The sequence below is a fragment of the Pyrgilauda ruficollis genome, unplaced genomic scaffold (assembly GCF_017590135.1).
Source record: "Pyrgilauda ruficollis isolate IOZ18807 unplaced genomic scaffold, ASM1759013v1 scaffold108, whole genome shotgun sequence".
Lineage (NCBI taxonomy): Eukaryota > Metazoa > Chordata > Aves > Passeriformes > Passeridae > Pyrgilauda > Pyrgilauda ruficollis.
Window position 1 is genome coordinate 1801305 of NW_024508988.1, and position 16940 is coordinate 1818244.

Here is a 16940-nt window from a genome sequence, read left to right on the forward strand (position 1 = left end):
CCGCGCTGCGGGGCGGGCTGCGCGTCCTCCGGGAGCGCTGGATGCGGGGCACCCGCGAGCCGGGCCGCACCGCGCCCGCCCCGCCGCCGGCGGCCCCGGACGGCGCCCACGGAGTGAGCACCCTGCAGACGCTGCCGGTGAGCGGGGCCCGGTGGCGCGGGGCGGGGCGGGGGGCAAAGCGCTGCATCCCCGCCCGGCCTTCTTCGCTGCTGAATTCGGGAGTCGTTAAACCGCTGCTCTCAATGGTTTTCAGATCGACGTGCAGCTGAACATCATGTCCTTCCTCTCGCCCCAAGATTTGTGCCGCCTAGGAAGCACGAGTTGTTACTGGAGGGCAGCTGTGCAAGACCCTTTGTTATGGAGGTATTTTCTCCTGCGGGATCTCCCGTCTTGGACTTCTATTGATTGGAAATCACTTCCAGATGAGGAGATTTTTAATAAAGCCTTTTCGGAGGTCGGCGACAATGCACTGTATGATTACATGGCAGTGTAAGTATCTCTCTGTTACATGACTCCAAGTATGCCTACAGCAGTAATACTCAGCCCACAGGCATGTTTCATATTTACATAAATAAACCTGCTGTAAGCTGCTGTTTAGATTTTGATGTGTCTCACATCTATTGTTTATTTTGGAAATACAATTTCCTGTTGCTCCATGGTCTGGTCAGCTCTTTCTGTTTGGAACTCAGCAAGAATGTAAAACATTGTAAAAAAAGACAACACTAATGCTATAAAAAAATTACAGCTTTTTGTAAACTGTCTGTCTACTGTGGCACAGAAATACCGCATACTGTTGATCTTGATAAAGAAGTGTTCTTTGCCCTCAGTGCCACAGCAGTTATTTTCATAGAAGTACCAAGAAGTCTTCAAACTACAGCAAGTGAAATGAATCTTCATGGTTTTTCATCTTATTTGGAAGACAGAATAATAAAAAAGTGCACAGAATGTGCACAGAATAACAAGTTGTTTTAGGTCTGATTGTCAAAGACTGTAAGACAAAGACTGGTTTCAGCTAGTACAGTTGAAACCATTGAAAACCATAGCAACACAATAAATATGTTTGGATGACTGAGAAGAACTCTTTAAAACAAGTTAGTTTGTGGTGATTTCTTTTCTAAACTCCATTCAGTTCCCTTGATTTGCAGTAGTGGTCTGTAGATTTGTTTGGGATTTTTGATTTATTTGCAGTTACATTTTCCAAAGGTGGTCCTTAACACGTTGCTTTGTGGTAAGTGCACTAACTTCTGCAATCTCCGTGCCTTTCATCCCCTTTTAACAGGTGGGAACAGTACACCCAGTATTTGACATGCAAAATATGGACTGATTTTGAAATTGGATTTAAATCTGTTTAGGTCTGAATCACTACTTTGAAACCATCTGTCACTGATTCCATTGTGTCTGCGTGCACTTAGCCGTTTTGCTGATCTCGACTGAAACATTTCAGTGTGGGTACAAAGGAGCCCATTTGATGCTTATTTGAAGAGGTTTGTTCAGCAGCAGCCTACCATGACTCCAGAAGCAAACTGAAGCTGCTGCTCTAGGATGTCTGACTGTTTTATTTCTTCTCAATTACCTGTCTTTCCCTGCCTTCTAGCATCCACAGCAAATGAGCATATGAGTTTGCAGACTTGTCCTCTTCCACAGCTTGCATGCTCTCTACCTACAGGGAAAATGTTTCTTTTTCAAGGGGTTACTTGTTATAAATACAAAAGAGTTTAATTAAAGTTTAAAATGCACTCACAAAGCTCATTTTTAAAATTATATTTTTAATGTGACTCTTCTGCTTTGATGCTATTTTACCTATATTGTGTATTCAGTGAGGATGGGGAATTCATGATTTTTATTTTATTTTTAAATAAACTGAAAGATCTGTAGATAGAAGTGTACTGAGGTCCAAAAAGTCAGTATTTGGACTTCAAAAGAACTGATGCTTTTGCCTGCTTTGTATTGGTGCTTGGAACTTCATAATTTTTGACCTATGCTTTGAGTTGTACCAGTAGCAAAGAATAAGAAATGTGGGACCTAAATTAATTTGTTTGATTAATACCTCTTTTGTATTTTGTGTTTAATTTCTAGTTGCATCTATTTTAAACAGATATAAAAGGAGCTGTCCTCAGGGTAGAAGAAGTTTGAAATCGAGCCGTCCCCGGTATGGGACTGTGACTTCCTTTTTGCAATCACTGGTCACTCAGGCAGAACCTCGCTTTGCTATGTTTGGGCCAGGTTTGGAACAGCTGGACAACTCTTTAGTACAAAAGATGATGACATGCCCAGAAATTCTGCTGGTAGCTGGCCTACCTCATAGACAAATTCATGGTAATGATGGTGTGGCTTTTGGCCTTCTTATTTTGTAAAAAGATATAATACAAAAAACTTTGAGGAAGAAATGAAAAAAAGGAATTATTTTTTTGTATCCTTAAAATTTACTAGAATAATGGTAAAAAAAATATTTCTGGTTTGTACAGAAGGATAAATGCAGCGAACATTTGGGACAAACTAATAGCTTCAGTGAGTTTGTGATTAAATTTAGACATTGTCAGAAGAATAATTTTGCTCCTTGTACTTCTATTTTCATCCAAAATTCCATGTTACTGCTGCTGTTGTGATCAATAATTGCAGACAGGCCTTTCTTTCAGTACTGCTTGCAGTAAGTAGCTAAAAACCACATTTGTGATTTTACATAGGAACTCAAGGCTGATCCTTATATGACTCAGTATTCTGGTATCAAATTATGTTAATTTTACTTAGAAGAGTTAAAGGAGCAGGTGTGGGATTTTTTGATGTTTTAAAGAGTAGCTTTGAAAGTCAAATTTTTCTTCAGTCCAAGCCAGAGACAAAAATGTGTTACTTTATAACTAACAGTTATTTCATCACAGCTGAACTCAAATAATTAAATTGTATTTATAGGAAGCATGACAATTATTTTTAGTGAGTTTTTTATTTCTGTCATATGTCCTTTTCAATGCAGCTTGTCATAAGCAGACTGGAGCCTTTTCTGTGCCAGTTTCAGCTAATAAATACAAGTCTGGCTCTTTTCTGATTTAGATATCTAGGTTCAAATCTAATAATCTGAAATACAGAAATAGTTTTAATACTATTAGATATTCATTAAATTAAAAGTGATCAATTGGAGCATGTATATTTAATTGTAAAATAGTAAATCTGCTACCCCTAACAGCAATATCTAGGTTTGAATGTATTCATTTTGTGGCACCACTGGAATTTTTGAACTACTACTACTACTACTACTACTACTACTACTACTACTACTACTTAATTGTATTCAGTAGCCAACTAGCTGTAATCTTACAGATTAATTTTTTTCCTGTAGGAATTGGATCAGGAGTCAGTTTTCAGTTTAACAACAATCAAAAATTCAATATTGTGACATTGTATTCCACCACAAGGTAAGATAAGATCTGTTCTCCATCAAATGAAAAGTACAGTTTCTAATTTATTTCAGACTTTTCTTAATATTCTTGTCATGTGACTTTCCTGTGCACTTTCTCATGCATGGACATCCCTTATAAATTATGTTTCAATGCATGCCTTTGCTTTTCCTTTCTTTTTTCAACCACTAAGTTTTCACATGGATGTAATAAAGTTTTTCCAAACATTATATGTACCAAAGGTGTACAACAGGTACATTACAGGTGCTTCTGTCCCTCTTAATATCTTGCTTGAGTCCCTTTTGAAACACTTTATGAACTCATCCTGGAGTGTATTTTCATAAGCATCTTGCAGTTTGCCAACCATCTCTGTTTGTGCATTCAGAAAGAAAGGAGGGCAGGAGGGGACAGGGAGAAATGAAATCATTTTTCTGGCTCAGCCCATTTTCCTGTTCCTTTCCTGAGCTACTTAGACTTTCAAGATTCTGTTTTGGCATTCTCAGTTAACCTGACTACTGAAATATCTTTCAGTGTGGAAAGGAGGAGAGCAAGGGAGGAGCAAGCTGTTGCTGTGAATAAGATGTTTTACCAAGAGAATAGCACAGAAGGGAACCAGCAAGCCATGCACTACAGTGTCATAGCTCAAGTGAGGAAGGTGTGCGAAGTAGTTGATGGATTCATTTATGTTGCTAATGCAGAAGCTCACAGAGGTAAGGGGTTTCTCTTTTTTTATATTTTGTGACTAACTGGTGTGTTAGATTACAAAGAACATGCAACACATCGAAATCCATGTTGATCCTTTCAAAATCTGCTATTTCTTCATGTCGTACCCTGTTGAAGAGGTCTCCTATTTTAGACACTCATCAACATGTTAGGGATTGTGGCCCCTTGTTTTGTTTATGGCACATACTGATATGGTTGCTATCTAAATTACGTGTGGGAAATTACATGGATTAAAAAACAACAAAAATAACCCCACAGGTGTGTATAGAAGAAATCTGAAAATACATTGTTTGTGCTGTAATAGCCTGGAAACAACCTTCACCAGGAAAACAGTAAAAAATGCAGTTAGTCTAAATCAGTTTAGTCCTGTAAGATGATAATGCAAATAACAATTGCGGTAATTGTCTTTACATTCATCTGCTTTGAATGGAGGAAAAGGGCTATCTCAGAAAAGAGACAGGTAGAAAACTTCAGAGGGATACACTAAGAGAAAAGTGCATTCAATAGGGAAGGGCTGCTGATTCTGCAGTGTATGAGTATTTCTGAACGGCTTGTTGTAATTTTGATCTCTGTGAGGTACTCAGAAAACATTCTGATGTCAGGATTGAAATAGGCTGCCTGTAGAATCTGTGGAGATCTTTAACATCTAAATGGCATCAATATCTGTGTAACATAAGTGCAGATGAGTAAGTCTTGTGATAAGCAGAACAAGATCATTTGGCCCTTCCAGCCCTCTGTCTAATTTGCTCTGAAATAAAAAAAAAACAAAAATGAAGACACCTTGTTTTTGCATATACTTAAGACTCACATGTTAAAAATTGTTTCTTAGAACACGATCGTCAGGAGGAGCTGGCTCGTATTTTGGCAATGGTTGATCCAGCCCTCGGGCCTCCAAACAGACCTCTCCTGGTTTTGTCCTGTGTGTCTCACGTTGGTGTGAAAAGAATTCCATGTGTTTACGTGGCACATCAGTTGCAACTAAATCTGCTGCATCAGCCCTGGATGGTACTTGCTCTTAAACCTTTATTTTTTGTTTCTGCATGGTTTAAATTTAATTTGACTCTCAGGTTTCTTAACTATACCTACCTAAGCAAGTGTGCAGCTTTCAACACTAGTACATGAGCTTTCCATTTAAGTGAAAGATTTTGTTTCTCTGGTGCTCCAAGATGAATTACTAGCCTGACTGAAAACAAGGAGCTAAGTGACTTGCCCAAAAGCACACAAGTGACTTAAGATGGAGCTAGAATGTAAGAAAGGACAAATGATGGTCTTGAAGGGAGTAAGGAAGCTTCAGTTCAATTAAATCTAAATTTCCTGATTCACAGCCTTGGACACAAGATAGATTTTTGGGACATTTTTAAAAGACTGTTTACTGTCACTCAGTTGATGTGATTTCTTCAGTTTTTGACAGATCAGTTTTCTACCTATGATGTGAGGTCCTGAACCTGTTTTTTTATGTTTGTCAAGCACAGTATCTGTCAGCATGGTTCAGCCACACAGAATTAATTTTTGTTGATGTTGTGTAGCTGAGGAATAACTTAATCAGAAAAAAAATCCTGATTTGAGGTAATTAATTTGTTTTCATAAGGAAAATGTTTATAGGCTTTTCATTAAACATACCATTTATAATAGCCACTGGATGGGATATTATAAAATCTGAATGTTAATGATATGTATAGAAGTCTAAAACTCATGGCATTTTTGCTTTAAGAGTAACAAGAAGATTTTTCAAGTGGATTCCATCTGTAAAGTAAATGTAATCTTCCGGAACAGCTGATGAAACAATTGAAAAAAATTCACTCTGATACTAAGAGTGAAAGCTTTCTTAACATGAGGTTTTTTGGTTTTTTTTGGTTTTTTTTTTTTTTTTTTTTTTTTTTTGGGGGTTTTTTTTTGTTTTTTTTTTTTTTTTTTTTTTTTTGTTTTGTTTTTTTTTGGGGGGGGGGTTTTTTTGTTTATTTTCTTACTCTTACAAAACCTTTTTTGTCTAAGGGACCTTTACAGTAGTGATAAAGATTTAGATTTGATATGAGTTGTTTCTGACTTTGCAGAGAGACACAGAGTGTCTATCTAACAAGTGTTTCTCTTGCTATTACCTCTAATACAATAACTTTTTCTTTTAATTTTATTTTCACAGATGCAGGACACTGTAGCTGCAACTTTAGATGGATTGCTAAATGGAATTGAGTGGCTCTTGGCAGAAGCAAATTATAAAAGTGCTCAGTAGTAGGATTAGGCATTGTTGCACTGTATAAACCTTTTGGTGTTTTCCATTTCAGTTGAAGTAAGAATCTTGTCCTTCCTGCCAGACTACTGTCAGAAGGGAAAACTGATAAGGCAAACCTGCATATATTTCACTGCACATACTCAAATTCTTAACATTTTCCCAACTATAGTCCTGAATTAGAAGAACAAGTGGGATTGCCTCGATTCTAGCTGTGATAAAGAAGTGATTTGGAGGGACAATCTGAGTGTTTTGTTGTTTTTCTCTCCTTTCAAGCAGAGGCCTTTAGAGTACAATCTTTTCCAATATACCTGATGGTCTAATGTCTTCTGTAAATAAGTATGTAACTACGTTAGTGTATCAGCACAGCTGTATCACACATTTAGCAAACATATTCAGGGGAGACCTTTACAGTGACACTTCCTGACCAAAGAAAACATACTGTAGGTTGTACAGTAGGAGGCTGACAGAAAGACAGTACAGAAAAGTGAGTTCCCCTGTATTTTTCTAGAAAAAATGCCTAGATAAAAAATAGTGGGGGGAATTTTCAGCCTAGACCAAAATTCTTAGAAGCAAACAAACACTTCTGCATATGAATTGTTGTTTCTTTGTTGTGATCTTACTTACTAACCAACCACGACAGAATTCAGCATCTTTAGCTTTCTGTTGAACTGAAATCATTAGCTTGAACTGGATATGTCTCTGATTCCATGAAGAAATGTTAAATAGGATCATTCAGGACTTTAATGCACACATAAACTATCAAGTTTCCCAAATAGTTGTGGCCATTTGCAGATGTGAATTATACCTGTCTTGAAATTTTCTACACAGTTGCAAATAGTTTTATGAAAAGCAAAGCAACATTTTAAAGCTGAAATTGTGTTCTCCATATTGATGTCTTTCAGGTTGTCTTTTCATGTTTTTATTATTGGGTGAATGTTCAGAAACTTCACTTGGATTTCTTGCTGGAGCATTTATTTGCTTTATTCTGGACTTTTTTTTCTTTTCTCCTATCATCAGAGAAATTCAGGTATCTCACAACTTTTTCTTGGTACCTAGATAAATGATTGCATAGCACACATACAGCTGTAACTGCCCTCAGTGTGGGATACTCGAGTGATGATCAACACAGCCATGTCAGAAACATTCCATTTGAGAAGATGTTTGGGATTTTTTAATGAACTAGAAAGCGTCTCCTTTTGTTTCATCTTCATGCACAGTTAATCCATTTTCCCAGATTTTTTGGTATGTTCTAATCAGGGACACATGGGAGTTTCAAGGGAAAATCCAAAGGAACATTACAATGAAAATTCGGTGGTTTATCCTTTTTTTCCTTTTTTTTTTTTTCAATAGTGTATGTTTTGCCCTTTAAAACAGAGCAGACACAACCGATTATGAGTGTTTGGGATAAAATTCTGTGCTTTGTGACTGGGTGTATGTGATTTTCCTCCTAATCACATTAATTTCCTAGTGGTCTATACGCAGGGGATTGAATGCAGCAACCTGATTCTGTGTAAGCTACGAATATGGAGGGGTTATGGAAGATCCTCTTTCTACTTTCTTCATAAGGAATAAATACTTTTCAAAAGAATGATATGAGTCTTTCTATGTGTGTTAAGCCTCTTACATGTGTGTACATGAGCTCGCACACTGCAATCACACTGCCATAACAAATTACCATTGTCATCTCTATCTATTAATGAACAACATTATTAATTAAGATAACTCACTGTCATTTCAAAGGGTTAGGATAATGTAGAGTATGTAATTTGAAAGAAGATGTGTTAGATTAACTTAAAGCTAGAATACCTCTCAGAATTACAGGTTTTAAGGGTGCAGCCTAGGAAACAAAACAGTGGGCATGAGAAGTCCCTGCAGTCACAAGCTCCTTGATTAAATGCTGTGCTGGGTCAGCACAGGCAAGGAAGATGAGCATGTGCACTGTCCAAAGGAGCACAGAGGTGCACAGAGGTATGCTGTGGAAGAGGCAACCAGCTTGTTGAGCATACATACAGCAAATAGTTGCAGAGATGCACTGCCTTTTACATTTGACAATTCATACCATTTCAGTTCCTGAGTCTGCTGAATTTAGAAACATGGAAATAATTTAAGCTTGGCACTGTCATTGTCAGAAATTCAAAAATAGTTTGGTGTGGAATATTAGAACATGACTTAAGTGTATCTTAAAACTTTGTAATGTAAAAAGAAAACTACTTTAAAAAAATCTAATTAGTTTTGTATTTATCAGAGTAGATGCAACTGTGATAGGTTTGTGAAAAATCAAACCAGGATCTGGATCCCAGGAATCTTGCTTTCCTAGGAATGAAGGATTCTAAAAGCATTAGACAAAAATTGCTTTTGTACCCACTGAGGCAGGATGTTTATCTAAACAGTGATCACAAAATAAGAGGTAAAATGACAATATATGTGATTTATAAGAAAACTCAGTTACTGAGACATCACCTGAGCAGCTTTTGGAAAAAGAAAATGGTTGTGGTGTGTTGTTTCGTTTCACAGGAGTTGGTTCATTCCGTTACCCCCATTCACAAAAATGGTTCGGTCTTGGGACCCCCCTTTCCTCCCCAGTTAGCCCCTCTCCATGTATAAGAGCTGTCAGTTTGTTGTCTCCTCCCATTTCCTTGAATTTCTTCTGTTAACCCCTCCCTGAGCTCCTGTCTGTCACCCACTGACCCCTCCCCTTTTTCCAGAAAGTTCTCTCTGCAGCAGGAGATTGGACCAGGAACAAGAGTCCCTCCCTACTACTTTCCCTATTAGCTAGCCAGACTGTCTGTCATGACTGTGCTCCCTTCTGAGTTCTCCCTCATTGGTTGCTGCATTGTACCCACCCAATTATTCCACCCCCTTTATATACTGTTGTATTCCCTTGCTCCACGTCTTTTCTCGGCTGGCTTCCCTGAAGACAATAAACCTTCGCACTTTGCCCCGCAAAAGAAGTCCCTCTTTTCTTCATTTGCTTCGCCTTTCTGCTGCTGACCACTGCCTCTTGCTGGGGCGCTCCCTGGACACCCCTGGCACATCTGGGAAGTGCCCCCCGCTGTCAGCTGCTGTGCCTCAGCTCGGCCGGTGCAATCTTCTCCCCTATCCAGGGGAGTAGAGAATTTGGACAGCAGCACGGCAGAAAGTGGCCACAGGGATGCTAATTTTCAAATCTTTGAAACTTTGAATAACAAAAATGCCTGCTGCCAGCTCCAGAGCAGTGCCCGGGGGGCACCTGTCAGGCTCTCAGAACAGAGGACCCTGTCCCTGGTGAGATGTCTTGCAAGTTATGATGATGATGGAGCAGCCCTGGATCTAAGCAGTAGTGTCAGGACCCTTCTAGCTGCAGCTTCAGAAGGAAGCTGTGGCTCTCTGTGTGTCCTGCAGGATGGCATTGCTGATCTGCATCAGCACGGATTCTGTCCAGGCAGCATCCCTACACCCTTTGCCAAAATTGCTCCAAGTAATCAATTGCACTCCCTGCTCAGAGATGCAGGAAGCAGGTGCAGTTATAGAAAGACCTGTGCGAAAATCGAAATGCTTTTCAAAGACTCATAGATGGGGAATATGCTGCCTCTTAATGTGGTGGGTATTGTCAATATCACTTTGTATGGTAGCATGAATATCGCAGCTGAAAAGAATAGATGGAGTTACTGTCAGAAGACATATGGAAATAATCGTTGGCATTATTGCAAAGTGATTGATGTCTGTGATTTTTTTGTGTTTTCCATGCCACTCTAGCACTAGTGGTTCTGGATAAATTACTTTCCTCAAATACACGAGTAGAGAAATAACATTTTTTGTTCAGTTACAGAAGGTGATATAGCTGGACCCTGTACTTAAATGTCAAAAGATCTCTGAAAAAAGGCTGCCCTCAGTTGTCTTAGGAGGATGAAACTGCAATCAAGGATGTAGGTAGTAGGCATAGAGCAGAGACCTAGCAAAGAACAAAACATGATGGGTCTGGATAAGGGGAATAATTAAGAACCAGTGAGATTGGATATCTCCTGCTCCAGCATTATCACGTCTGTACTGAGCAGCTGTTTGCAGGTACCAGTCTGGGCATTACTGGCCAAGGTTTCTGAGCAGCCAGTCTCTTAGGGTTCCTTCCTCCAGCCTCTTAAATGTCTTAGTGACCCTTTGCTGGAATCTCTCTGGTTTGTATATCACATAGTGCAGGCTTAAAACTGGACACCCTGCTACACATTCAGAGCTACAGGTCCTGGGCAGAAGGGAATTGAGCACTTGTCCTCAATGTAGCCTCCATCACTGTGTGGACACTACTGAATCCAGGTTCCCTGGTCTACCAGGACCTCGGAGCTGCTCCCAAACCAGTTGTCACCCGTGCTGTGCATGTGCACAGAGTTCTCTCTACTGGAGGCAGGACTTTGCATCCTGAAGTTTCTGAATCACGTCTTAGCCCCCTGAATGGGCTAGCGGTATTCTCACTTGCAGTATTTCTGGCTGTCCTTGCACAAGGAGCCTACTGTCTCTGGGAACACCAGCCTGCATGTGACAGCACACAGAATCAGTCACCTAATGGGAGAAAAAAGGCATCCAGTCTTTTTCTGAAGGCTGAAATCAATCAAGCCATTTGCTCCATCAAAAGAAAGTTGAACGATACTACTCCTAGAAAATAAATCTCAAAATTAATTCCTCTGTAGTATGCAAACTACTGGTGGACAAGTGCTGTAAGTACATGAAACTCTGATATAGTTCCAGAAACAGATTTCAACAGCTCTGTGAAGTGTTTCACTGTGAAGTAATCCTGATGACAACCCAGAAAGATGTACTGTATTCATGAAATTATTTAATACTACTCTTTACAAAGTGGTAAAAAATCAGTTTTCTCACATAATAAAGGAAATGCTGTCATTGCACGGTAACTGAGGACCGAGGACTGTATTTTCTTAAACCATAGTGCTTTGTTGATAAAGGAATATAATTTTGGTGTGGCATCTCTCATGTCTTCCCCACAGACTTAAATTACAAACACCATTCATGCCTGATTCCATGCGAGACACATTCCATGAATGTGAACATAAAAGGGTGACTCACCAAGAACAAAACCAAGCCTTCTTCTCTATTTGAATCAAATAATCTTGTGTAGAAGGTTTTTACACAACTTTCCTAAATGTAACTAGAAACACCAGTTCCTTAGAACTTTCTCTCCTAAGACTCATGGTGTTAACAGCCAATTCCCTTAGAAATTCAACTGGCTTCATTTTAAATTCTGTGAAGATTTAAAACAGTGTCCATACCTTTAGTTCATATGAAATAGGTAAAATTTGATCTGCATATGTGCTGTACATTAAATTCGGTGAGATGAATTAATTTTTTTCTTGAATCTGAATAATGAGGATTTAAGTAAACGAGTTACCTGATAATCTTCTTTTATGACTATAACATTCACATATCACACATTCAGACCTTGGGCAATATAGCATAAGGATACACTGACACAGCTACACATTAAGCTTCTTTGAAAAACCACAAGCTATTTGCAAGAAATAAATGCAAATTACTCATTTAACTAACAAACGATATTAAAGGAATCTTATGGGTTTTACTTTTGAAATTAGAGACTCAAAATTTAAAAATACATATATTATTGAAAAGAAAGAACCCAGTTACCTGATTACTGCTACATTTCTCTAAAACAAGAAACTCTGAGTATGGTCAATATATGCTTGAATTATGTACTTGAATTCAAGAATTTTTCAGTCTTTTTTTTTGAAAATAATTGCTGCTGAGCCAATATCAATATCCTTCTTTTCAGATGAGACTTGAACTGCTTTTAGGCTCACTATAACAAAACATTTCTACCAAGTATTTGTGTTTTCCAACTTTATTTTTACCACAGCTACTGAATTAATATAAATAAGCTGTGTGTACATACACACATTTTGATCCCCCACTATTCTCTGATCACTTGTTCCAGTCACAAATAGCTAGTAACACACATATATATACTGAAAAATAAATGACTGAAAGGATATATTGTTCTGAAGATTCTTGGGGTGTCTTGGTATGCCTGAAGGGTTAAATAGTTTGAGGGCCCCAGCTGAAAGGAGGCATTGGAAACTGCTGCCACAGTACCCAACAAGATTCATGGCAGGCAATTAAAATCAACAACCATGGAAAATTCTGGCTAACATATAACCTGATACTGATGTTGCCACAGTGCCTATTGTCTATGGGTGCCCCTACTGTCACCTGAGTGCCATCCTCAAGTTAACATGCTGAGCCAGCTCCTGTCTTACTTGTCCCACGGTGGTACCTTCCACGCGTCTCTGGTCTCTACGCATTCCAGCTCAGCAGTTTCCTTCCTGCTCTCTAGTCTGTGCACCAGATTAAATTCGGTAGCCTGATATGTGATTTGCTGAGCAGGTAATTGTGAAATCAGGGGTGGGAGAGAATGCAGAGCTGTGCTTCAGCTGGACCATGTGAGATCCTGTACTCAGAGGTGCAGCTATATGCCAGGATTCCTATCCTAATTCTAATCACTTTCAGGGCATGTAAGTTTACCCCATATTTAAGCACACAGAGTTGCATACAACAGGAGAAACTAAGGTCTTGGAATGTTTGAAACACATCCACAGAATTTCAGTGCAGTTAAATCCATGAAGTCTGATCTTGTATTCTTAGTGAAAATGCTTCTTGGATATTTCTGTGTATTTATATGCTGCTAATTTGGTTTTGTTTTAGGTACATCAAAGTGGAATGAAGATAACTGGATATTGGAATATCAGTGTTGTCACAGTATTCTTTGCAATGGTGAGAAAGCTCAGGTTGCTCCTTAGTGGGACTTACAACATACCTAGAGGTTGTCAAGCTTCATATTATCTGTGTGCAGGTAGAAGCTGGCACAACAATTAGGGCATCACTCCTCAGAACAGATGTCATTTTCCTGACACCTCTGAAATACATAACCAGACTACCTACATTTGAAAGTTGTCCCCAATTCGATCCTGAATTCAGAAAAAAAATAGCTGTTCTTGAAAAACTGTAAGAAGGTCCAACCTTATTCCAAAATAAGAGTACTTTGTTCATTTGAAGTGGGTCAAACTATGCCAGAAGGACATACCCCTTTTCTGGGAAAACAGCACCAGCACACTGGATTTATACTCTGTGATAAAGTATTGTAAAACAGTCCCAGAGTAAATTCACAGAAGGTAAGCCTTAAATGACAATGTCCTGTAAGATAAACCAATACTGTATTTCCAAAATAGAGATGCAATTAGCTAAATCTTTGAATTAAGAATTTTTATTTCTCCCTGGATCATTGACACAGTGTGATGACAAGGCCTCTGTGAAACACACATCCTGGCCTCAGCAGGTTGTGGGCCATGCTTGCACAGTACTTTTGCTGTAGCACATGCCAAAGAGATGCACTAGGGCAGTGATTGTACCTTGGCAGCAGTGTACGGTTACAGCTCACACTGTCCATCCCAGCTGGCAGCAATCCATAACAAGGAATACAGATCAATGCAGCCTCGTCTCTTCTGAGGTTCCAGAGCACTAGACCCACCCAAATCCTGAAATTTATTCCCAGTCACATTGATGAAGAGCCAGAACCAGTTCCTAAACAGAGCCTGAATCTACTAAAATATATTCCTGCTGTCTCAAGCCAAGAGAGGGTTGCAATCTGCTGACTCACTTATGTAGATCAAAGAATTGCTGAAAGGCCTCCCCTGTATTTGCTCCCTGGTTTCTGGAGACAGGTTTTCATTGCATAACTATTCAGGGATACTTAAGTAAGATGTTGTTGAGACTATCTAAAGACCCAAAGTCCCTATGTACAGTCAAAGAGAGAGATAACCAGAGAGCATTTTGAAGACTTTGTGCTACTTTAGCATAATGTTGCAACACCACTGCTCCTAAGGTTTTGCTTTATAATATTTAATTATTTTGTTTGTTTTAGCTCTTTGACTAGACTTTTTACACAAGACTGAAAGTGTAAAAAAAGTGCTCAGTTTATACTCCTAACTTATACTCTGCCTTTGTCTGGATTCTGGCAATATTCTGTTCTGCTTGTTACTATCAATCACACACAGAGGTCACAGTGTTGTTCCATTGGCAAATTGCCCCACAGTTTGTTGAATAATAAGAGGTTCCTGTACAGACTGTTTATTTTAAAGTTTAGTGCATTTCTGAAAAAAATGTAACGAAGCCAGTGTTATTAGTCCTTTAATATGCCTAATGTGCTGTAGAAGCTGACTGTAAATTCAGACTCTTCAAGTACCACATGTGTGAGAAGGATCAGCTAACTCAGTAGTACTCACATACATGAAATTTAGCATGTGAGCCTTTGCAAAATGAATCTTACTTTTCCTTTAGAAAGTATAACAGATATATATGTACATATATAGACAGATACAATAACTCGTTGATTTTTTTCTTATTAAGTGGAAGTATTCTAGTCAGGCTGATACTGAAACTCTAGGTTTATTTGATTGTATGGACGACTGACATTAACATCCACTGTGCTAAGCAACCTCCTGTTGGATGAGGAGACTATTAGGCATGCCACACTCCAAAACCAAACTGCCATTGATTTTGTACTGTTTGCCCATAGACACAGCTGTGAAGAGTTTGAAGGGCTGTGCTTCTTCAACCTAACCAAGCACAGCAAAGGCATGTACACCCACATCCAGAGGATCCAAAACTTAGTCCAAGAACTAAAAACTGAAAAGGAGCCCAAGTGGTTTGAAGACCGTTTTGGACACTGGGGACTTAAGGGATAGGTTGCCTCCCATCTGGAAAATATTCTTTAGATACTTTTAGTTGGTTTTTTTTTGGTGCATGTTTAATTGTTTTAAGGCTTTACTCATAGGGTCTTTGGGGGAGTTGTGAGGACTGGAGAATCAGCCAGGGAAAGGCTTGCCACACTCCCCTGGAGAGCCAACCCCTAAGCCAAAACCTTTTTGGTGGTGGCAAGTAGAAAGATCACCCCCAGAATCCTTTATGGTATTACATCATTCCCTTGTACCCACTGGCCCGTCCCCTTTGCTCCATCCCTGCACCCTTACCCCACTGGCCCTAGTGTTTTGTCCCACTCCCCCCTTTCCCTATATAAGCCCGTTTTCCCTGGATCCTCGGAGTTCTTGTCCCTGGCCTCCTTCTCAGAGTGCCCTGCTCTTAATAAAGGCTAGTTCTCTGTGGAATGCCATACAGTCTCCTGTCTCTCCTTTCTCCACATCGCCCAGAATAAGCCAAAGCAGAACATCACTTGCTGGGCTGAGAGAAGGACGTGCCTGTGCCCCTGAGCCATCCCTCTTAGGACACTTCCTCAGGAAGGCTGCAGCACCCTTACTATCCATCTGGCACAGCAGGCAATACCTACCCCAGCAAGATCCTTCTGCTTGTCCTGATCTTCTGGATGCCAATAAGAACACTGGCACTGGATGCGCGGTTAGTAGCACAGCCCAAGGAGATCATCTAGGTCACCCTCGTAAAAACTCTTCAGCAAGACAACACGTGCCTGTCCATGGGCAGTGCCAGCAACCTGTTGGCCTCCTGCCTGATAGGGGTTCCGTTAAAGCCCAATGAATACTCTTTCACAAGGAAAGAACCCAACCTGGTGCACACCTGGGATGAGTGGACAAGGATTTTGCCCCATGCACCAGAGCAACCCAAGATCTGGAGCTTTTGGGATCCTCCGACGCCACCTATTGTGTTAGATTCTACTACAGGCCTTCAGACAAACCGGCCTGCATCTCAGTATAAAAAATTGATCTACTACAAAGATGTTTCACCTAATAACAAAATTTATAGTTCAGTTACTTAGTGCAATTACACTAGCAACACACTATCTGTATCCTCCTGTTACCCCAGAATGCTTCCCCGGGGAGTGTTTCTAATCTGTGGGGAGAGGGTTTGGGCAGGAATCCCCTCCCATCTACAGGGAGGTCCTCGCACCTTACTATTCTCACCCCAAACTCAACATTAATCCATGACTGGCAAAACAGAAATTAATTGGCCTGCCAAAAACCAGAGCTTGCTCAGTCAGATGAAAGTTGTAATAGTGAAATTGTTGATTGGCCTCATAAGAAGACAGTGATGATGCCCCTTTTTCTACCCTGGGTTGCTGCCACTAAAGCCTTTGGTGAGCTTTCTGACCTGAGTGTTGGCTTAGTAAGCAGGCTGACCTAACATCTGCAGTGCTAAGTGACCTTCTGTTAGATGAGGAGATTACCAAGTAGGCCCTCTCCAAAACTGAGTGGCCCTTGATTTCCTGCTGCTGGACACAGCTGCAAGGAGTTCAATGGGCTGTGCTGCTTCAACCTCACTTTCCCAGCAAAAGCATCCACACCGACATCCAGAAGATCCAGGACCTCGTAAAAGAACTCAAAGAAGAACACAACCCAAAGTGGTTTGAAGACCTTTTTAGACATTGGGGACTCAGGGGATGGGTTGCCGCCCTTTTGAAGAATATCCTTTGGATCCTTTTAATTGTTTTTATTTTTCTGTGTATGCTTAATTGCTTTAAAACTGGGCTTGGAAGGTCTCTGGGGGAAGCCTTTTTATTAAATAAAGAAGGGAGGAGTTGCAGGGGCCAAAGAACCGGCCAGGGAACGACTTGCTGCACACCCCAGGAGAACCAA

The 16940-nt window shown here is 40.0% G+C and overlaps 1 protein-coding gene across 2 annotated transcripts in view; it reads left to right on the forward strand.

The window, feature by feature from the left end:
• The window catches only part of FBXO4 (F-box protein 4), an 8379-nt gene extending 461 nt beyond the window's left edge, over positions 1 to 7918 (forward strand). Inside the window, exons 1-7 of one of the 2 annotated variants that reach the window (XM_041472240.1) lie at positions 7 to 137; positions 254 to 489; positions 2096 to 2316; positions 3332 to 3407; positions 3921 to 4099; positions 4942 to 5117; positions 6250 to 7918. In XM_041472240.1, the coding sequence (XP_041328174.1) occupies positions 42 to 137; positions 254 to 489; positions 2096 to 2316; positions 3332 to 3407; positions 3921 to 4099; positions 4942 to 5117; positions 6250 to 6339 (1074 nt within the window). In that variant the 5' untranslated portion in view covers positions 7 to 41 and the 3' untranslated portion in view covers positions 6340 to 7918. Of the gene's footprint in view, positions 1 to 6; positions 138 to 253; positions 490 to 2095; positions 2317 to 3331; positions 3408 to 3920; positions 4100 to 4941; positions 5118 to 6249 lie in introns of those variants that run through there. The other variant, XM_041472248.1, reaches the window with a different exon arrangement.
• Positions 7919 to 16940: the final 9022 nt, after the last annotated feature.